General features: G+C 41.4%; 1 protein-coding gene across 5 annotated transcripts in view; it reads right to left on the bottom strand.

Moving 5' to 3' along the window:
- Window positions 1-17150, bottom strand: part of NFATC1 (nuclear factor of activated T cells 1) — a 140098-nt gene that overhangs the window by 114988 nt on the left and 7960 nt on the right. For all 5 annotated transcript variants that reach the window (XM_089776351.1, XM_075921105.2, XM_075921108.2 and 2 more), the window contains exon 2: window positions 11334-12435. In XM_089776351.1, the coding sequence (XP_089632477.1) occupies window positions 11334-12435 (1102 nt within the window). The remainder of the gene's footprint in view (window positions 1-11333; window positions 12436-17150) is intronic.

Below are 17150 nucleotides of genomic sequence, written 5' to 3'. Positions count from 1 at the left end.
CCACAGCACAACTGAGCATTCTCCAGATCTTCCTAGGTCCTTCCTGCGACTGGACTGTGATGCACCAACCCCACAGGGGATGCTCCAGCCTTGTTCTTTGGGGTCAAAGGTGGCTACAGACTCGGGAGGGGAGGGGCACAGGACCTGAGAGCAGGGAGCTGTCTCTCTTGGCCTCTCAATGACCCTCTATGCTGCCTGGGTTCCAGCCTGAGGAGGGGGAAGCTGCCTGAATCAAAAGCAAAGCAGACAGACCGCAGCGTGGGGAACTGGAAAGGAGTAGATTGGGACTCGTAGTGGAGAGACTGGCACTGGAATGGGAGGGAGAAGACAGGGACAAAGAGCAGGGGAGAATACCAATGGGGTCAGAATGAGATCCCTGAAGGACTGGGACTATGGGGAGAAGCCTGAGGAATGGACACTGAGATTAAGCTAAGGAATGGAATTGGGAGAAAGAGTGCCGGCAGGAGGGAAGAGACGGCACTCGGACAGATTTAAGGCAGAAGGAGATACGCTTATGGGAAATGAGCAAAAGAGTCTGCACTGATCACTGTCAACCTGTCTCTCATGAAATGAGGCCTCACCCAGGTCCAATTACTCCAATCAATCCATGCCTTCATGCACAAGAGCCTGCAATGAAACCCCAGAGAGTCCAGAGCCTTGCCAGTCCCCTGCTGTCAGCAAATATTTGTGAAATTATCTGGCAAAGTGTGTGTCTCATCTCCCACTAGTGCTGGTACACAGAGAGGAGGACAATCTACTGCTATCAGTTACTCCATTAGCTCAAGTGCCAGAGATCAGCATCAAAGGTTCCCGCTGATGTCAATAGGATGTAGATGTCGATAGGATGCCACGTGCTGGGCATTTCTGTTTTTTCAATTTCTGCACAGAAAATCTTAAATCTGGCATCACCTAACTTGCACGCATGACTGTGATATTATATATACACAAACTACTATAGTTGTTCTTAACTTGCCACTTTTCCTGAAGATCAATTTAGCATTAAATTATTTGTATTCCAGTAGCAATTAGAAGCCCCCACAACGGGTCCGGGCTCCCTAGGGCTAGGTGCTGCACAAACATGGGTCTCTCGGTAGCTAAGATTCTCTGTTACTTTTTTATACTTACTATAGGATATATCTTGAAAACTGTCAATCCTGAAGTTCTTTCTCTGTGAATACTTCTGGTCGAACCCTGCACTCCACAAGCCAATGGGAGGTTTGCCATTCAATACCATGAGGGGCAGATGAAGACGTTGGGCTACATGCACAGCACACACTAAGGACTGGATTGGAGCTGCCCTGCCCTTGAAGGGCACTGCATGGTGGAGTTCCAAAGTGCTTACGGGTATGTCTACACCACCACCCTAGTTCGAACTAGGGTGGTTAATGTAGTCATACGAACTTGCAAATGAAGCCCGGGATTTGAATTTCCCGGGCTTCATTTGCATGTTGCCGGGCGCCGCCATTTTTAAATGTCCGCTAGTGCGGACTCCGTGTCTGCGGCTACACGCGGCACGAACTAGATAGTTCAGATTAGGCTTCCTATTCCGAACTATCTGTGGAACGAGGCGTACAGATAGTTCGGAATAGGAAGCCTAGTCCAAACTATCTAGTTCGTGCCGCGTGTAGCCGTGGGCACGGAGTCCGCACTAGCGGACATTTAAAAATGGCGGCGCCCGGCAACATGCAAATGAAGCCCTGGGAAATTCAAATCCCGGGCTTCATTTGCAAGTTCGTATGACTACATTAACCACCCTAGTTCGAACTAGGGTGGTAGTGTAGACATACCCTACTAGAGCTCCTCAGTGTGGAAGGGTAACATGCTGCTACTACACCTCTTCGTGGGATTTTGGCTTACTATTTCCAACATAGCCAGCTAGCATCAGGGCTGTGGCCTGCCTACACACTTAGGGGGGACTGTGTATCCCTGAGGCATTAAGAGTAGGGCAGCTCACGCAAGCATAGGAACTGCTATTCTGTCTGGTTCTTATGCAGGCAACAAAAGGAAAAAGGAGATGAAGAATGATAGGGTTTCTTAGGGCCGCCCCCAGTACAGTGCATTCATACAAGCAGAACCTGGCCCTTTGTTACTGAAAGGCAGCTGGCAAGTGTTTAAGACCACCGTTGTGTACATATTGTATCCTGGATATACTTCTGTCTGAAAGATTCCTGGAAAACTTCCTGGAGAAACTCTATTTGACTGTAACAATAAGTAACAAAGACCAGAGCAAAACACCTGCATATCTTCTCCTGATGATTAGCACACATATTTAAACAGATGTTTCTGGTTTTAGGTATAATCGTATTTAATAGATCTTTTTCCTCTTCTGCTGAGGACACAGCTTCTATCAGATTAAGACATTTTACCTCTAAATTGAAAATGTACTAATCCAACTACTGGCAGACAGCTTAGATTCTTCAAATGCAAAAGGACAACAAAGATAAAATAAAAAAAATAGGTAAATTATCTCAACTTTCCTGATTTTTCTTTGTTTAAAATCTTTAAAATAGCACATAAAATTGTAATAGAATTAAACTACAAAGGAAAATTACTAATCCCAAAGTAACACCAGTCATAAAAATCTGGTTTGCTGTTCGCTTCCGATCATCAAAATTCCACTATGAATCCTGACTGATCATAAATTGACAATTAATGATAGTTTTCCTGATAAAGGAAGCAGAGTGATGAAATTAACAGTTTCATGGGTTGTGGCTGTCAGAACGATTTCCTATTTTAGGTTATCTTCATCATACACTTAATTTCCTGCAGCATAGTATGATTAAAGGAAAACAAATCATGAAGCAAATATTTTAGTGTTAAAAAAATTATTCTGAGTGCTGAAAAGATCCCAGTCAATTTGGGAGAGCTCTACTCTACAAGCTGGGGGACTCCCATCGGAGTTGAGAAAAGAACACTGAGACAGATCCTCAGCTGGTGTAAATTGGTGTCACACCACAGACTTATTTACACCAGATGCTCATTTGCAAGAATGAAAGTTTTCTTCTGTGACATGATAAATCTAGCTGTGATCCTTCTGAAAGCCAGTAGCAGGCCTGCTTGTTTCAAGTCAGTTCACCAACTTGGTGTTAACTTTAAAAAAAACTGGATCACCTTAACTCAGTGTAAGTGGGACATATGTCAGGCTACAAGATTGGTGAATAGTGACTTATTTAACCTGTTCAGATAAACCATGTGATTACATCAATTGTAGTTACACAATCACAATCACAAATTAGCCAGTCTGACTGATCTCTGTCCTTAATAGAAAAGCGGAGTTGAGTGGACAAAGAATATATAAAAAGCAGTATGTTACCACGTCAGTTGGAATAAAATAGATGTTGGGTAAAATGTTCACGGGTTCCTAAGTGATCTCTGGGCCTAAGCTGCATTTTCAAAAGTGACTTAGGCTTTTAAATCCTTATGTCTTACTGAAAATCAATGGGATCCAGATTTCTAAATGCCTACATCGCTTTTCAAAGAGGAGCTAATGCTCATAATCTTTTGCAGATTTTACCCTTTAATGGACCCTGTTACATTTAAGGGTCTCAGCATTGTGACTGGTCTTGCATGAGGTCTTATTCTGATCTCACTTCTTGTGTATCATTGTAAATCAAGAGTAACCAACTGAAGTCAATGGTGCTACACCGATGTAAAAATAATGTATTTGCAAATCAAGCCTTAAGTGTGTTCCAGTGCCTAAGTACAAGGACAGGGTGACTGAGAATCAGGCCCTTATAAAATCTTTCTTATCACTCTGATAGTATAATGGAGTTCCAAAGTGGGTGGAAACGACCCCTGAAACATCCCTAGTGCAAAATGTCTTCCTAACCATTGAAGAACTGGTGTAAAGGCTCTGCACTGGCCCTGCCTCCAGCCCCAGCATAGGAGACATGGCTGGAATGTATTTTACCATGACTAGTGTCTGCAAGGAGACCATGGGATGTAAAGCCTAAGTCCTGCCTCTGCACAGCTCAGCATGTGAGAATGCTAAGGTGCGTTTCATCATTTTGATAAGACACCTTCTCTTCTCCTCACACCCATCCTTGTCCTAAACACTGGAAAGGTGCTATGGAGAATTAGGCCAGCTGGGCAGATTTAGTGCCTTTGTTCTCAAACACTTATTCATTTGAGTAAATCTACTCATGCAATTAGTCCCACTGAGCTCAACAAGCCTGCTCCAATGACTAAAATTTCCCAAATGTGGAAGCTTCTGTAGTTATTGGGTCATCGAGTTGGAATGTCCTGGCCTATGTTAAAACCTTTGTGTTGTCCTTCTAACGGTCTTGTATTTTTATATGTGAGCAGTTAATAGTGTTTTGGAAAGATCTCTGATATCATGCCAAGAGAAACGTTTTTCTTCCTTAATGCCAATTTCTATGGTGAGCTTCAGTTTCATGACAATTGATTTTTAAATGACCAATTTACATTGCATCTTTACCCTCAGACCAACAATATTAAGCCTTAAAACAGCAGTTCAGCCTTTCCTATGGTTTAAAAGGAAGGTCTTGACTGCTAGTAATTATTAAAGATTTTGTTGTACTTTTTTGCAAGAATAGGGACGTTAGTACCAATGCCCTTGGTAGATTCTAGTGTGGTAAGCAGTTATTCTTGGCGTACCTATTATAATTATTATTAATATTTATATTTGACTAGAACTCCAAGACAATGAAGATGGAAGTTTCATAGGATTCGTTTCTGAAGATACAGTCCCAGTCCTGAAGTGCTTGCAACACAAGAAATATATTTACTGTCTATTCCCCTTGTAGGTTTATTTGCATAAATTTTCTCACTTCCTGTCTTACACAGTTGAACAGTGCAGCCGTAGGCTGTTAAAACAGATGCTATGTTCCATTCCAGAGTAGCCGCATTTCTTTGGCATGTGAATCAAGTGACTCCTGTTTTTAGTTCATAAAGTATTTTGGGATTCTTCATGATGAACGGTAGTATGTAAATATACATTATTATGCTCAGTGGCAATGCTTATGAATTTGAGCATCCTATAATCCATGCTTCAGAAATGTATTGGCATAAACAAAAATTTAGTCCCACTGATTTTTAGACAAGACCATGGAATGATCAAAGGAATATTTCATTAAAAAAACCCAGCTCAGTTAAAATGGAAGGTCTCCCTCACTGCTCTGAATTTAATATTATACTATGCTAACACTAGCCATCAAAAAAACAAAACAAAGGCCATTAATAAAAAAGGGAGTATGAACACATTCAAAACAAGGGGAGAGAAGAGTTCAGTTTTACTAAAGCCTCAGCATCGTATTACAACAATTGAACAAGCTCAGTACTTTAGCCACACAAGATACCGTAGCAATCAATTTTACCTAAACAACAAACTTAACACGTGGTTATATGAGAACTGACACCAGTCCTCCAGATGCCTTGTTATAGGGAGTAGGCTGCATAGCTACAAAGATTTCATGCACACAGAGACTGTGTGGCCACTGCTACTCCCCACTGCTGGGTGTTACTAAGCCCCAGGGGGCATCAGTACTGGCTCATCTTTATAGGATGGAACCATGGTCTCCCCGACTCTGTGACCCCGAGATGCAATATTTTCTGATGGAAAAGACCATGCACTCCCCTAAGCACAGCAGCTACACTTCTGCTTGACTCACCTGTACGATGCAAGGAGAAAGAAGGAAGGTAAATAAAAAAAATCCCAAATATATTACTTTACAATTTAGCGTGGAGGGGGAGTTATTTGTAACTTTTGAACACTTGGGATTTACAAAACAGGAGGCTTAAGAATTTAACATCAATTCAATGAAAAAAATGTAACCGAGCACAAAGACCAAAAGTGCGTTTGCCACTCAGGTAGATGGGCATCCAGTGCCCCAATTTGTGTTTGTAAATTACAGCTTCTATGTGTAAAAATACATGAATGTGCATTTCTGTGGGCACAAGCACTTGCATGTTTTTATGACTGAAAATTTGAAGCTGCAGCTCAAAAGTTATCTTTCAACCTTTGGGGGGGAAAGCCATACAAGAAACCATCCTAGGGAGCTTTTATAAGCCCACCTGAAACTGATATTCCATTCCTGGAAGCTCCTTTTCATGTGGTACGCCTCATACATACCATGCATCTGACCAGTGAACCTAGCAATACTACACAGCCCTATAATTAATACAAACACAAATGTTATAGGCCTTCGCACTTTGGGGATTCATGTGATTAAAAAAGAAGCATGGTATACCAAAGGAAGCTGGAGCTTGTCAACCAACAAGTAAAGTCTCTAGGAAACTTCAAATGTTATATAGTCCCGACATACAGATCTATCAGCTCAAGAGGCAAAAAAGCACACCTTATATAAGGTTTTCAGAAATCTGGATTTTTTGTGAAATGAGATGCCAGTTGTTTTTGATACTATAATGAGAATTTTTGGACATGCCAAAACTTATTTTAAAGCTTATTTTCTAAATCTTTGTAAAAAAAAATCCTAAACACTCTTTGGTCACAATACTGCCTTTATCTATGCCCATGATTAAAAGTGAAATAAAATTTAGTATTTCTAGTTTGGTTTTGAACTTATCATCCTTCGTGCACATTAGCACTAACACATTTTTAAATATTATGCCTGATATAGAAAAATACCTGTTTCCAAAATAAATGGCTGATACAAGTGTTTTCTTATAATTATATATTGCACTTACTCTAGAAGAGGGTTTATAAATGGAAGATGATCCTTTTCTACAGATTGTTGTGATAGTACAATTCAAGAGGATGGCTGAGTCACGTTTTTATGTTTGCTTTGTCTTATGTGGTCTACAGCTAAATCACTAATGCAATAAAAGTGAGATAAGCACTAGACAGCCTAATAACAAAGATCTTGGAATAAAAACTAGGAAGTGATCTTCATAATATCTATCTTCTCTCCCTTCTTCTTTACCCTCCATATAATAATTTACCTTTATAGTATTTTCCAACATAGATGAAGAACTTTAGATAGCAGACATTCCATTTTGCTGCATTTTTTTATCAATCACCATGTATCTTGTAAATATCTGTTTCCCTTAAAAATATGTTCTACATACTAAAGCTAAGCACATAATATTAAAGGCTAAGGTCCGGATTCTGCAGAGGGAGCCATGTGGGCAGATTCAAATTAATCTGTAATGACACATGTCTTGAATGGGACTCTATGCAGATACATCCAATTCTGTACTGAGATCCATAGTACCCCATGCAGAGTTCCAGGGACTTTAGTGAGTCTATGTGTGAACACAAGATTTTGCGCTATCACATCCTAATGTAGGATTTGGGTCTGTGCACCCAAACAATCGTGTTCCCATTGTAGGCAATGGGAATTTTATCATGAAACTCAGAATCAGAGTCTAAATTGTCCCAATCCTGCAATTCTATGCATGCTTTGAACCCATACTACAATTAACAGAAGTTTTAGGAACACAAGGATGACAGGATCAGGTAAGCTTGGTTGAGGTAAGAATTAGTCTCACTGCTTATCTATCCCTTCTTTCTCTCTCTCCTTCTTTCCTTTCCCTCCCTCTCCCATAACCTATAAAATTATTGAACTAGTTTTAATTGCAATGAGTGTAAAAGTGTCACCAACTTTAGAAACAATTTTAAAAAATGGTTTGCTTTATTGTCTAAGGACCTCTGTAGATAAATCTACAGGGATGTGGCCATTAGCACTGGCAAATAGCTTGGTTGAAGAAAAGTAATAAATTAGGGGTTAAGAAAAGTAAAGAAAGAAATCCAGTGATTTTCCAAATCACCTTTTCTTTTTATTAAAATTATAATACACATTCAGGAAGAGATACAGAAGATAATTAAATATGGTTATCTAAAAATCCGTATGACAGAGTGGATTTTGGAATGTGTATTGTTTGTTGGAACCTAATCCTACAATCCCTACATTTGAAATAGAACAGATGTGTAAAATAACAGGAAAAAAATCCAGATCTGTTGTGACAAATTCTTATCCAGTTTTTGGAAAGATTTAAAATAACAATTTCTATTGCGTAGTCTGTGATCCTGTTGACGTCTGTTCAATTGCCCAGCACTCTTTCATATACATAAAATGAGAGGGATTTTTTTTGTGGAAGGAAGCGTGGTCAGTGTATTTGATTGGTGAAATAACTTAAAATCTCATTTCTACGGTAGCTTCCAGCTGCCCCAGAGCATAAGTTAATGAGATCACATGGAAACATATTGCAAACCAGGAAACATATTTTATACAAGACCAAAACAGTGGAAAAAATGTTAAATACACAGCATACGGACGCTCCGCTTTGTACATTTCACCTTTTTTGTTTGCATTAGCACATAGGAATGTTATGTGCATTCTGATTGTATATGATAAAATGCAAAGAGAGGCTTTCTGTAACTGAAAGATATTTTTTGTCAAATTGTATTATTTCCCTTGAAATTTTAAACAAAAAGAATCCTGTACCTTTCAATTAATTTAAACTAGTTTACACTTTTGGAGGGACAGCACGAAAGCTTTTTTAAATATGCAAGAAGGCCTTAAGGGATTTGTCTAGTACTAAACAGCTCTAGGGCCCAATCCTGGAAGGTAATCAGTACCTTCATTGGAACAAAGAGTGCTCAGCCTCTCCTAGCATTCGTTCAGCACTGTACAGGATAGGGATGTCAACATGCAGATGACACATTAACTGATAAGCCTAGGCTTATCAGTTAATCCTGTTGACAATACACACACACCCACACCCGCCTTCCTGCCTCTATATCAGAGGCAGCAAGTGGGTGAGGAGGTGGAAGCCAGTGCCAAGAGGAGAGCTGGCTTTTAAGCCAGCTCCCCATGAGCACTGGATCCTGTGGAGCTGCCTGTTCTCCCACTCCTGCTGTGCTGCTGCCTCTGATAGTGAAGACAAACTATGAACTAGATGGGTAGGTGGTTACAGAGGCAGGGGGTCAAGGGTGATGGGGCACTGGGAGAGGCAGCAGGGGCCAAAGGGGAGAAGGGGAGTGAAATCAGGGCCAAAGCCTGCCATTGAGCAGCCCGAGAATTGAGCCCAAAGCCCCATTCTCAGGGGATAGGACCTGGGGACAGAGCCCAAAGCCCCATGACTGGGGTCTGCCACCCACCATCCCAGAGTCGAAGCCCAATCCCATCACCCCTGGGAAGGTGTGGAACTCTCTTGCCTGCTCTTACAACTTGAGTCTGCAGAAGAGGGGTGGGGCCCAACCATTGTTGATGGCTCCCGGGGAGGGGCCACTGCTTTGTCCCCCTCACCCATATCACTGCCCAGGAGGCTATGGATACACAAAAAGCCCCTGCTGGACGCATGTGGCCACGGTGGTCTCATTTGAGAAATGCTCCTTTAGGTCATTCTTGAATTATGCAGACCTATAAAGGAGGAAGAAGACTAGGTTTGAGGCTAAAGAGGCATAGTACGGTTTATTGTGATACAACGTGCCACAACTTGTTTAGTTGGGTTTTGAAGATAGCTACTGATATGAAGATGCTGCCTTGATTAAGCTGTGAAGTGGGGAGAGAAGAGAGTGGTGGGGACAATTGTTTTCCCTACATATTCACTTTTTCCCTTTAACATCATTTAAAGACACTTGGCTTGTTGTGCCTGCAAATTCATTGACTTTTATTATCAGAATTAGAGGTTTTGGACTAGCATTTGAACTGTTTGAAAGCCAATCTCCTACTGCATTATCCCAAGGAGCATCACCCTCTGTGTTCACTCTTTTTCTAGGAAAGCTTAAGAATGAAATGCCGTACACGATGACAGGTCATGGTTATTACTCTTTACAAGTCTGAATATTATTTGGCTTTTCCTTTACATTTTTTTGCTGACAAATACTCTGTTAGTGAGTGATAAATAAATGGGACAGGATGTATTTTGTAAAAACAACAAGGAATCTACCCTACTTCGAACTAGGAATGCAAATGCAGGCAGTTGAAATAGTCAATGAAGTGGGGATTTAAATATCCCGCGCTTCATTAGCATGATCTCGCTGGCGCACTAGTTCGAATCACAGCTGATTTGAACCAGGAAGTGCATGCCGGGATGAATTGATGCGAACCAAACCCCTTGGTTCGAACTAACGTTACTCCTCAAAAAATGATTCAAACTAGCAAGCCAGTGAGATCATGCTAATGAAGCACGGGATATTTAAATCCCTCCTTCATTGACTATTTCAACTGCCTGCATTTGCATCCCTAGTTCGAACTAGAGTACAAGTGTAGACATACCCTAATAGATTATTGGGCATAAGCTTTTGTGGGCAAAGACCTACTTTGTCAGATGCATCTGACTAAGTGGGTCTTTGCTCATGAAAGCTTATGCCCAAATAATCTGTTAGTCTTTAAGGTGCCACAAGACTACTCATTGTTTTTGAGGATGCAGATTAACATGGCTACCCCTCTGAGGGTAGGTCTAGACTGTGGGGGGGCTTTGGGGATACCAGAGGTATCCTGGAAAAACTCTGCCCCATCCAGGGAACGCGTTTGCTCTTCCACTTTTTTTTGCAGAAGAGCAAACGTGCTCTTTCGGAAGCCCTGTCTTCCTTGATCTATGAGGAAGGAGGGATCTTCTGAAAGAGAGGGATTTTCTGAAATTTGGCCCAATGTAGATGGGCCAAATTTCATAAAAGCCTCTTCCGAAAAAAAATCGGAAAAAGGTGTAGTGTAAACCTAGCCTGAGACTGATCTATTTTGTGTTAATAGTTCCAATAAGATCTCTCTTTTTTTTTCTTTTTTTTAAATAAAATAGAAAAAACAATGTCAGGAAAAAAGCTTTGTCAGGCACATAGCAAAGGAAGGCAGAAATAGCTTTCAGGTGAAGAGAGCTCAGTGTATCTGGGTATTGTACTGCATAAAACAACCAAGTCATATTGTGCTTTTATGCCCTGAATAAAAAGCTGTAGTGGAAAAAGTATTGAAAGATCCCGTTTAGCATAGCAGGCACATCTATGAAGCATACCATTATTTCACAAGGAAAAAAATTAAGTAAACCCAATGGTGTAGCAGCACCATGTTGTCTTACTGACTGAGCCACAATTCTGAATGTACATTCCTTTGAATGTACACAGTTCCTTATCTCTAGACTGCCAGCAATAGGGTTCTAGTCTTCTAGGAAAAGACTATTGTCTTGCCAATTTAACATCTCCCCACCCCATGGGGGACTCTTCAAACTGCATTTTCATTCGGGTCACTCCATACATCAAAGAAGCAGTATTAGAAAGTGGCAACATAGAGCTGTTAAATCTTTGTGGGCGGAGGAGTGGGTGGGATGATGTTTGAAAACACAACTGAACAGGAAAAGGAGAAACAGTGCATATAAAAATGTCATTCAAATGTCCTCATAGATTCAGGAAGCCTTACCTCATGTATGATGTGGGACACAGAGACTTTGGTTTGGCCCATTGGTATGGATGCTGCGGCACAGAAAGGAACTGATCACAGAAGTTTCCTTTCCTGATGTGCTGAAACCCAGAAAATTCTTCTGGTGATAAATCAGCCGTCGGTGATATGGTCCCATGGTCCTCACCACTTGGTTCAGTCTTGAGTGTCATGGATGGGGTATGATCTAGCGCAGTCTTTCTAGACTTAATAGGAATCCCATCATTCATGTCTATTGTGCTGTCAGTGGTAAGGGCATTGATAGCTGCAACTATAGCAGAACTGGTATACTGGGTAGTATTTCCCAGCCATGTATCATCAGTTACACTAACCCGAGGAGAACTGTGAGGAGAAGGTGTCGGAGAGTGGTGTGGTGAGTAAGAAGTCTGCCTGCCATTTAGGCTGTATTTTCTTTTGTTACAGGGAGAAGATGGTCTTGAGTTGCGAGCACTTAGCCAGTTTTCCTCTGTTATGCTTGTTCTGGGAGACGTAGATGGAGAATGTCTTGGTGAATTAAGTAAAGTACAGGCCACCATACTACGCTGATATCCTTCCTCTGTGTCAGTGGTCTTAGGAGACACACATGGGGACTGCCATGGAGATGTCTGTGGCGAAGTATAAGGATAAGAATAATTGGATTCATAGGATGAAGCTTCAGAATTGCAACTTCTGGAAGACAGGCTACTTGCTGGACTCAGGCAAGATGGGTCTCTGTAAGCCTCAATGTTTGGTAAACTCAAAGTGGCAGTAGAAGGTGATCGCTTAGTATTTGGGATCGCTTCCTCAACCTCAGCATCATGGAAAAACTGGTTGTTATTATGGTGCAGTCCCAGATAAGTCGTTATCTCTATCCTGGGGCTTTCTAGTGCTGGAGCTCCATTAGGTCTGACATTGGGAGACAGATAATATCCAGAGGCTCCACTGTCAATGTGTCCTCCATATCCAGAAGGATGATTTGTTGATGGGACAATTGAAATGACAGGATTGGATGTCTGAAGGCCATGACATGGAGCTGACAATGAGGAATGTGCCACATTTAGAGGCAAACCGGCATTTATATTTGAAGATGCATAATTATAGTGTTCTGAAAAAAATAAAAACAGAAATGAATGACATGAGGATGTTGCACAAATAGACTACCCTAAAAGCCTACTGAGTCTTAGTGGAGCATGATGCTATAAGCCCATGAAAACACTGGCCTTCCTGAGCAGTCTACAATGCAGACATATGAAGTAGTTCAAATACCAGAGGCTGGTACTTTTGAAAATGTTGGTATCTTGGTGGCACAACAAGGCAAACCATTTCTGGGGAAACTGAGTTTCTGGATTTCCAAGGCATTCTCTTTGAACAGTCTTAGATACAAACCTAAATAGCAGAATCCTGCCTTCTAATCAAAAAGCTGAAAGACTGCACTGGTACTGCAGACAGAAACTTGCCTTTGGTGTGTGCCATGATCCCCAGAGAAAAATCAATAATAGTTAAAATAATACCCAAGGTGGAAAGAATATAATACAATCAACATGATCAAAAACATTTCACTGAAATCACATACAACTGGAATATAATATGTTTCCACTATAATATGTTTCCAACTGGTTCCAGTTAACAATTGGTTTATGGAACAGAACGAGTCTATTTGCTTATTCTGGTTTCTGGGATAAGCCTGCAGAAACCACATAAAGCAGGGCTACTCAGCACGTGGCTCATGGGCCACATGCGGCCCGCAGATGGGAGCCAAAACAAAAAAGAAGTCAATATAATGGTCTTCTGTTGATATGCATTTTAGTCATTAAATTCCTGGACTGTCATTGTTCATTAAAAGTGCTGTCATATGGGTGGAAATCGGGTAAATATTTCATTTTATTAATATTAGCAGAACTGACTTAAATGGGGCCTGGGTGTTGTGTAGTCTTGCCTTAATCTTTGTATATATACCTCTCAGTGTGAAAGAAGCTATTTGCATATGTTTGCATATATATTTGGATGTAAATACAACCACACTTAAGGGGCGGCCCTTAGAATGTGCTGTGAGTATCATTGTGGCCCCCTGGGCTTCCAAAGTTGAGTAGTTCTGAGGTAAAGGATTCACTTGGTGGTGAAATACACTGGAATTCCATCATATATATAGTAGCCCAATGTCTGTGACACTGTAACGCTGAAATGCTGGCTGTTCCCTCTGGGCAGCGCTGTTGCCTCCTGTTGTGGTGCTCGGCTGACTACTGTGCTGCTCATCCAGGACGCTGCGGGGGAGCAAGCGGCTGAACGGCGCAGAAGTCATCCAAGCGCCACGGCAGGAGGCAACAGTGCCACCCAGAGGGAACAGCCAGGAGGTGGGGCCTGGACAAGCATGCGTCTGTCATCAGGAAAGGGTGCCGGATTCAAAAGGAGGAAAGCAGAGCAGACTCAGAGGAGACAGAGAGGAGAACGGAGGAGGTGGAGGACAGCGAGAGAGAGAGAGAGAGAGTGAGAGAGATGCAGCAGGAGAAGAGAAACACAGAGTGAGAGGCAGGAGGGGGAGAAGAGAAAGAGAGAGAGACGAAGAGAGAGGCAGGAGGTGGACGAGAGTTGAGAGAGAGAGAGGGCAAGGCAGTAGGAGGAGAAGAGAGAGAGAGGCCATTTGCGCCGCTTGCTCCCACATGGTGGCTCAGCTGAGTGGTGCACAAGTCAGCCAAGCGCCACAACGGGAGGTGAAGAGGAGCGGGGTAGTGATGTACATGCCCAGGGAGTGGGGCCTGGATGATCGTGCATCCCCGATGGAGACAGAGGAGAGCAGAGAGAGAGTGAGAGGCAAGAGGGGGAGAAGAGAAAGAGAGAGACGGAGAGAGAGGCAGAAGGCAGAGGAGAGCTGAGAGAGAGGAGGAGGCAGTAGGAGAAAGAAAGAGAGATGGAGAGGGAGACCGGAGGCTCAGGAGAAAAGACCGACGTGGAGGAGAGATCTGAAAATCTAGTCTTATGACGGGCTAATTGGCTAGTTAAATAATGTCCAATAATCCTCTTATTGGTTAAGCACTGACTGTGTTGTCTCACTCCACAACTTTAATTACAAGACACTTTTTGAAGTGCTGGTCCAGTGACACAGTTGGGCAGAAATCAGAAATCTAGGAGAGTCAGAGATCTCAAACAATTCCATTTGAATCACTGGCTTACTGAATGACCATGCCTAAATACAGTTAAAAGTCAGGGGCTTCTGTCTATTTTGTTACAAAGGGCTACATTGTGCTTGCTCTCACATGGTGTGCTTAGGTTTGAGACTTGGAGGAAGGAAAGGAAGGAAGGTTGTACAGTCTCTCTCTCACTCACAATATCTCTGTGCAGGAGTCAGGGATATTTGTCATACTGCTCTGTGCTAGTGCCCTTGTGGGGCTGCAGCCTCAGCCTTCCCCATCACACGAGGCTGCAACCAAAGGCAATGCATACTCCGCCCTAGTGAGAGATGCCGCTGTGGGCATAACTCCCCAGCACTCTTACAAACACTATCTGGCCCCATAATGGGAAAAGAGAACAAAGCCTTGCTAACATAGCCCCTGGTTTTGAGTTCAGACACTCCTTTGCTTTCAGTTTAATTTCCTGAGTAACAAACTACAACTATATCTATTCACTTTCAGTGCACCAGCATTTTAAGAATTTTGTTACCTTCTTCATTCCTGAATGATAGTAATAAAGTAGTAAGGCATCCCCACAACAGCAGCCCTTTGCATACAGTGTTTGTTTCCTTCCCTCTCCAGAGGCAAATCCCCCAGGCAGTGATCATGCCTTACCTTGCCTGATGAGATCCGGAAAAAGCTTTGTTAATTTCCACAGCTGTTATTCCCAACCTGACCCAATCCTCAGTAGCACCGAATATGCAAATGAGCTTGTTGAACCAGTGCCCTGCTTTACTCTGTTCTTTTTGTTTATCATCTCTACTCAGTTCAATGCCATTATCCAGCTATGTTGTATATTTCTTAATGACAATGATTCAAAGGAAGATTATATTTACATACAATTAATACTCCTTAGCTCTTTGATAGATGTTCAAGCTGATTTATATCATGTCAGACATTATTAATGTGTTTGACACCTATTTGAATCACTTTCTACTTACCCTTAGGAAACTGGCTATTTACCAAGAGAGGTTCATTAAAATACACTAGAACATGTTACAGATGAAACAGGACTTTTCAGAATATATTCTAGTCAACACTTTAACCAAATACTGTGATGGGAGGAGCGAGTTTAAGAAATATGCTATTAAAGAAAACTAACCATAGTGTCACCATTCACAAAGACATGTAGTTTTGTTATCCTCTTCTTTCTTCCCAGCAGCATTCAATTAATAAGGTTAAAATAGTTCCTCATTATTATTAATAAATCTTGTTACCTACATTATTTAAAATAGTTCTTATTTCATGCCTAAGTTTAGTTTATATTACACTAACCAGTAATCTGAATGATAAGGAGTAATTTGTAAATAGATTTGCATCTAGCATAAGATAGCATGGTCCAGAGCTGGCAGACAATGGACTGAGACTCAGGACACTATGTTCTAGTCCCAGCTCTGCAATTGATTTGCTATGCAACCTTGGACAAATCACTTTGCCATTCCCTGCCTGTTTCCCCTCTGTCTTCTCTATTTAGACTTTAAGCTCTTACTAAGCATTGTACAGCATATAGCAAAATGAGACCTTGATCTCTGTTGGGGCCCATAGGCAGTACTGTATTTTAATAAATAATTAGTAATAAATTACATCCAGGAAATAATTTCCTTCTGTGGTCAGAAATCATTCTCATCAACTAGTTAAAAGATTCTTCCCACAATGCAACAAAAGGGCTAATAAAGAATAATAGTAATAATAATACCTAGCTAATAAGTCTTGGTGAGATGCAAAAAAGGACATTTGAGAAACATAGCTTTTAAGCCAATATAATTTTAGCCAATATAATTAAGGACTTGTCTTGGAATCCATAATAAATCTGATTTATAGCAAGCTGGTCATCATTGATACATAAAGCTCTAATAGACACAAAAACTTTGTGCCTAGTTTTTTAAAAAAAATATTTAAACCACAAAGAAAATCAAGGCATTATATCTTTGAGTGGCTTCTGACCATGCAAAGTGCATGTCCAACAAAAAATTCATATAGACTTTGACATGTGGAGTGAATTAACATGGTGGATAGTGACAGCTTTGAAGGTACCATTTTGGAAATTAGCTTAACAGTCTGCAGCCAATGCAAAAAACATGAAGAGAACCCTGAACCTCCACTGACTTGTGTGGAATTTGTGGCATTGCATAATATTGAAGCTTGTGTTATGTTAGCATATAGCAAAGATTGAAAGTGGACACCTTGTTTTGTGACTACTAAACATACTGCTTTTCACTTAGAAATACCCTTTTCTCCTTTCCCGGTTTTAATAATAGATTTCAATCCTTCTACACAGCCTTAGGGGCCTGATCTTGCAAAGTGCATGGTGCCTCTGGAAAAGTGTTGAACACACACATGGATTTGATTTTGTTGGTGGCATTGTTGTTTAAAGGGTGACAAACCCAGGCACTTCACATAGACATCAAGGGGAGCTAAAGTTATTCAAGCTCTTTTCACAGATTTGATAGAGATTAAGGCCAGAAGGGACCATGGCTCCTAGTGTGACCTTTTGCATATTACATCAAATTTCTCTCAAGCACCCCTATATTGAGTCCAGTGACTTTAAATGAAAATAATTCTCAGGAGGCCACAAGTACAAAACAGGAAAGACCAAGGGGCCACCAATGCCTAAGTTTCTTGCAAGGGCAGGAAATTGAGTAGGTCAGATTGTATG

This window comes from Pelodiscus sinensis, chromosome 2 (genome assembly GCF_052426305.1).
Source record: "Pelodiscus sinensis isolate ZL-2025 chromosome 2, ASM5242630v1, whole genome shotgun sequence".
In the NCBI taxonomy this organism is placed as follows: Eukaryota; Metazoa; Chordata; order Testudines; family Trionychidae; genus Pelodiscus; species Pelodiscus sinensis.
Note: the sequence above shows the minus strand (reverse complement) of the source record. Positions and strands in the feature narration are given on the sequence as shown.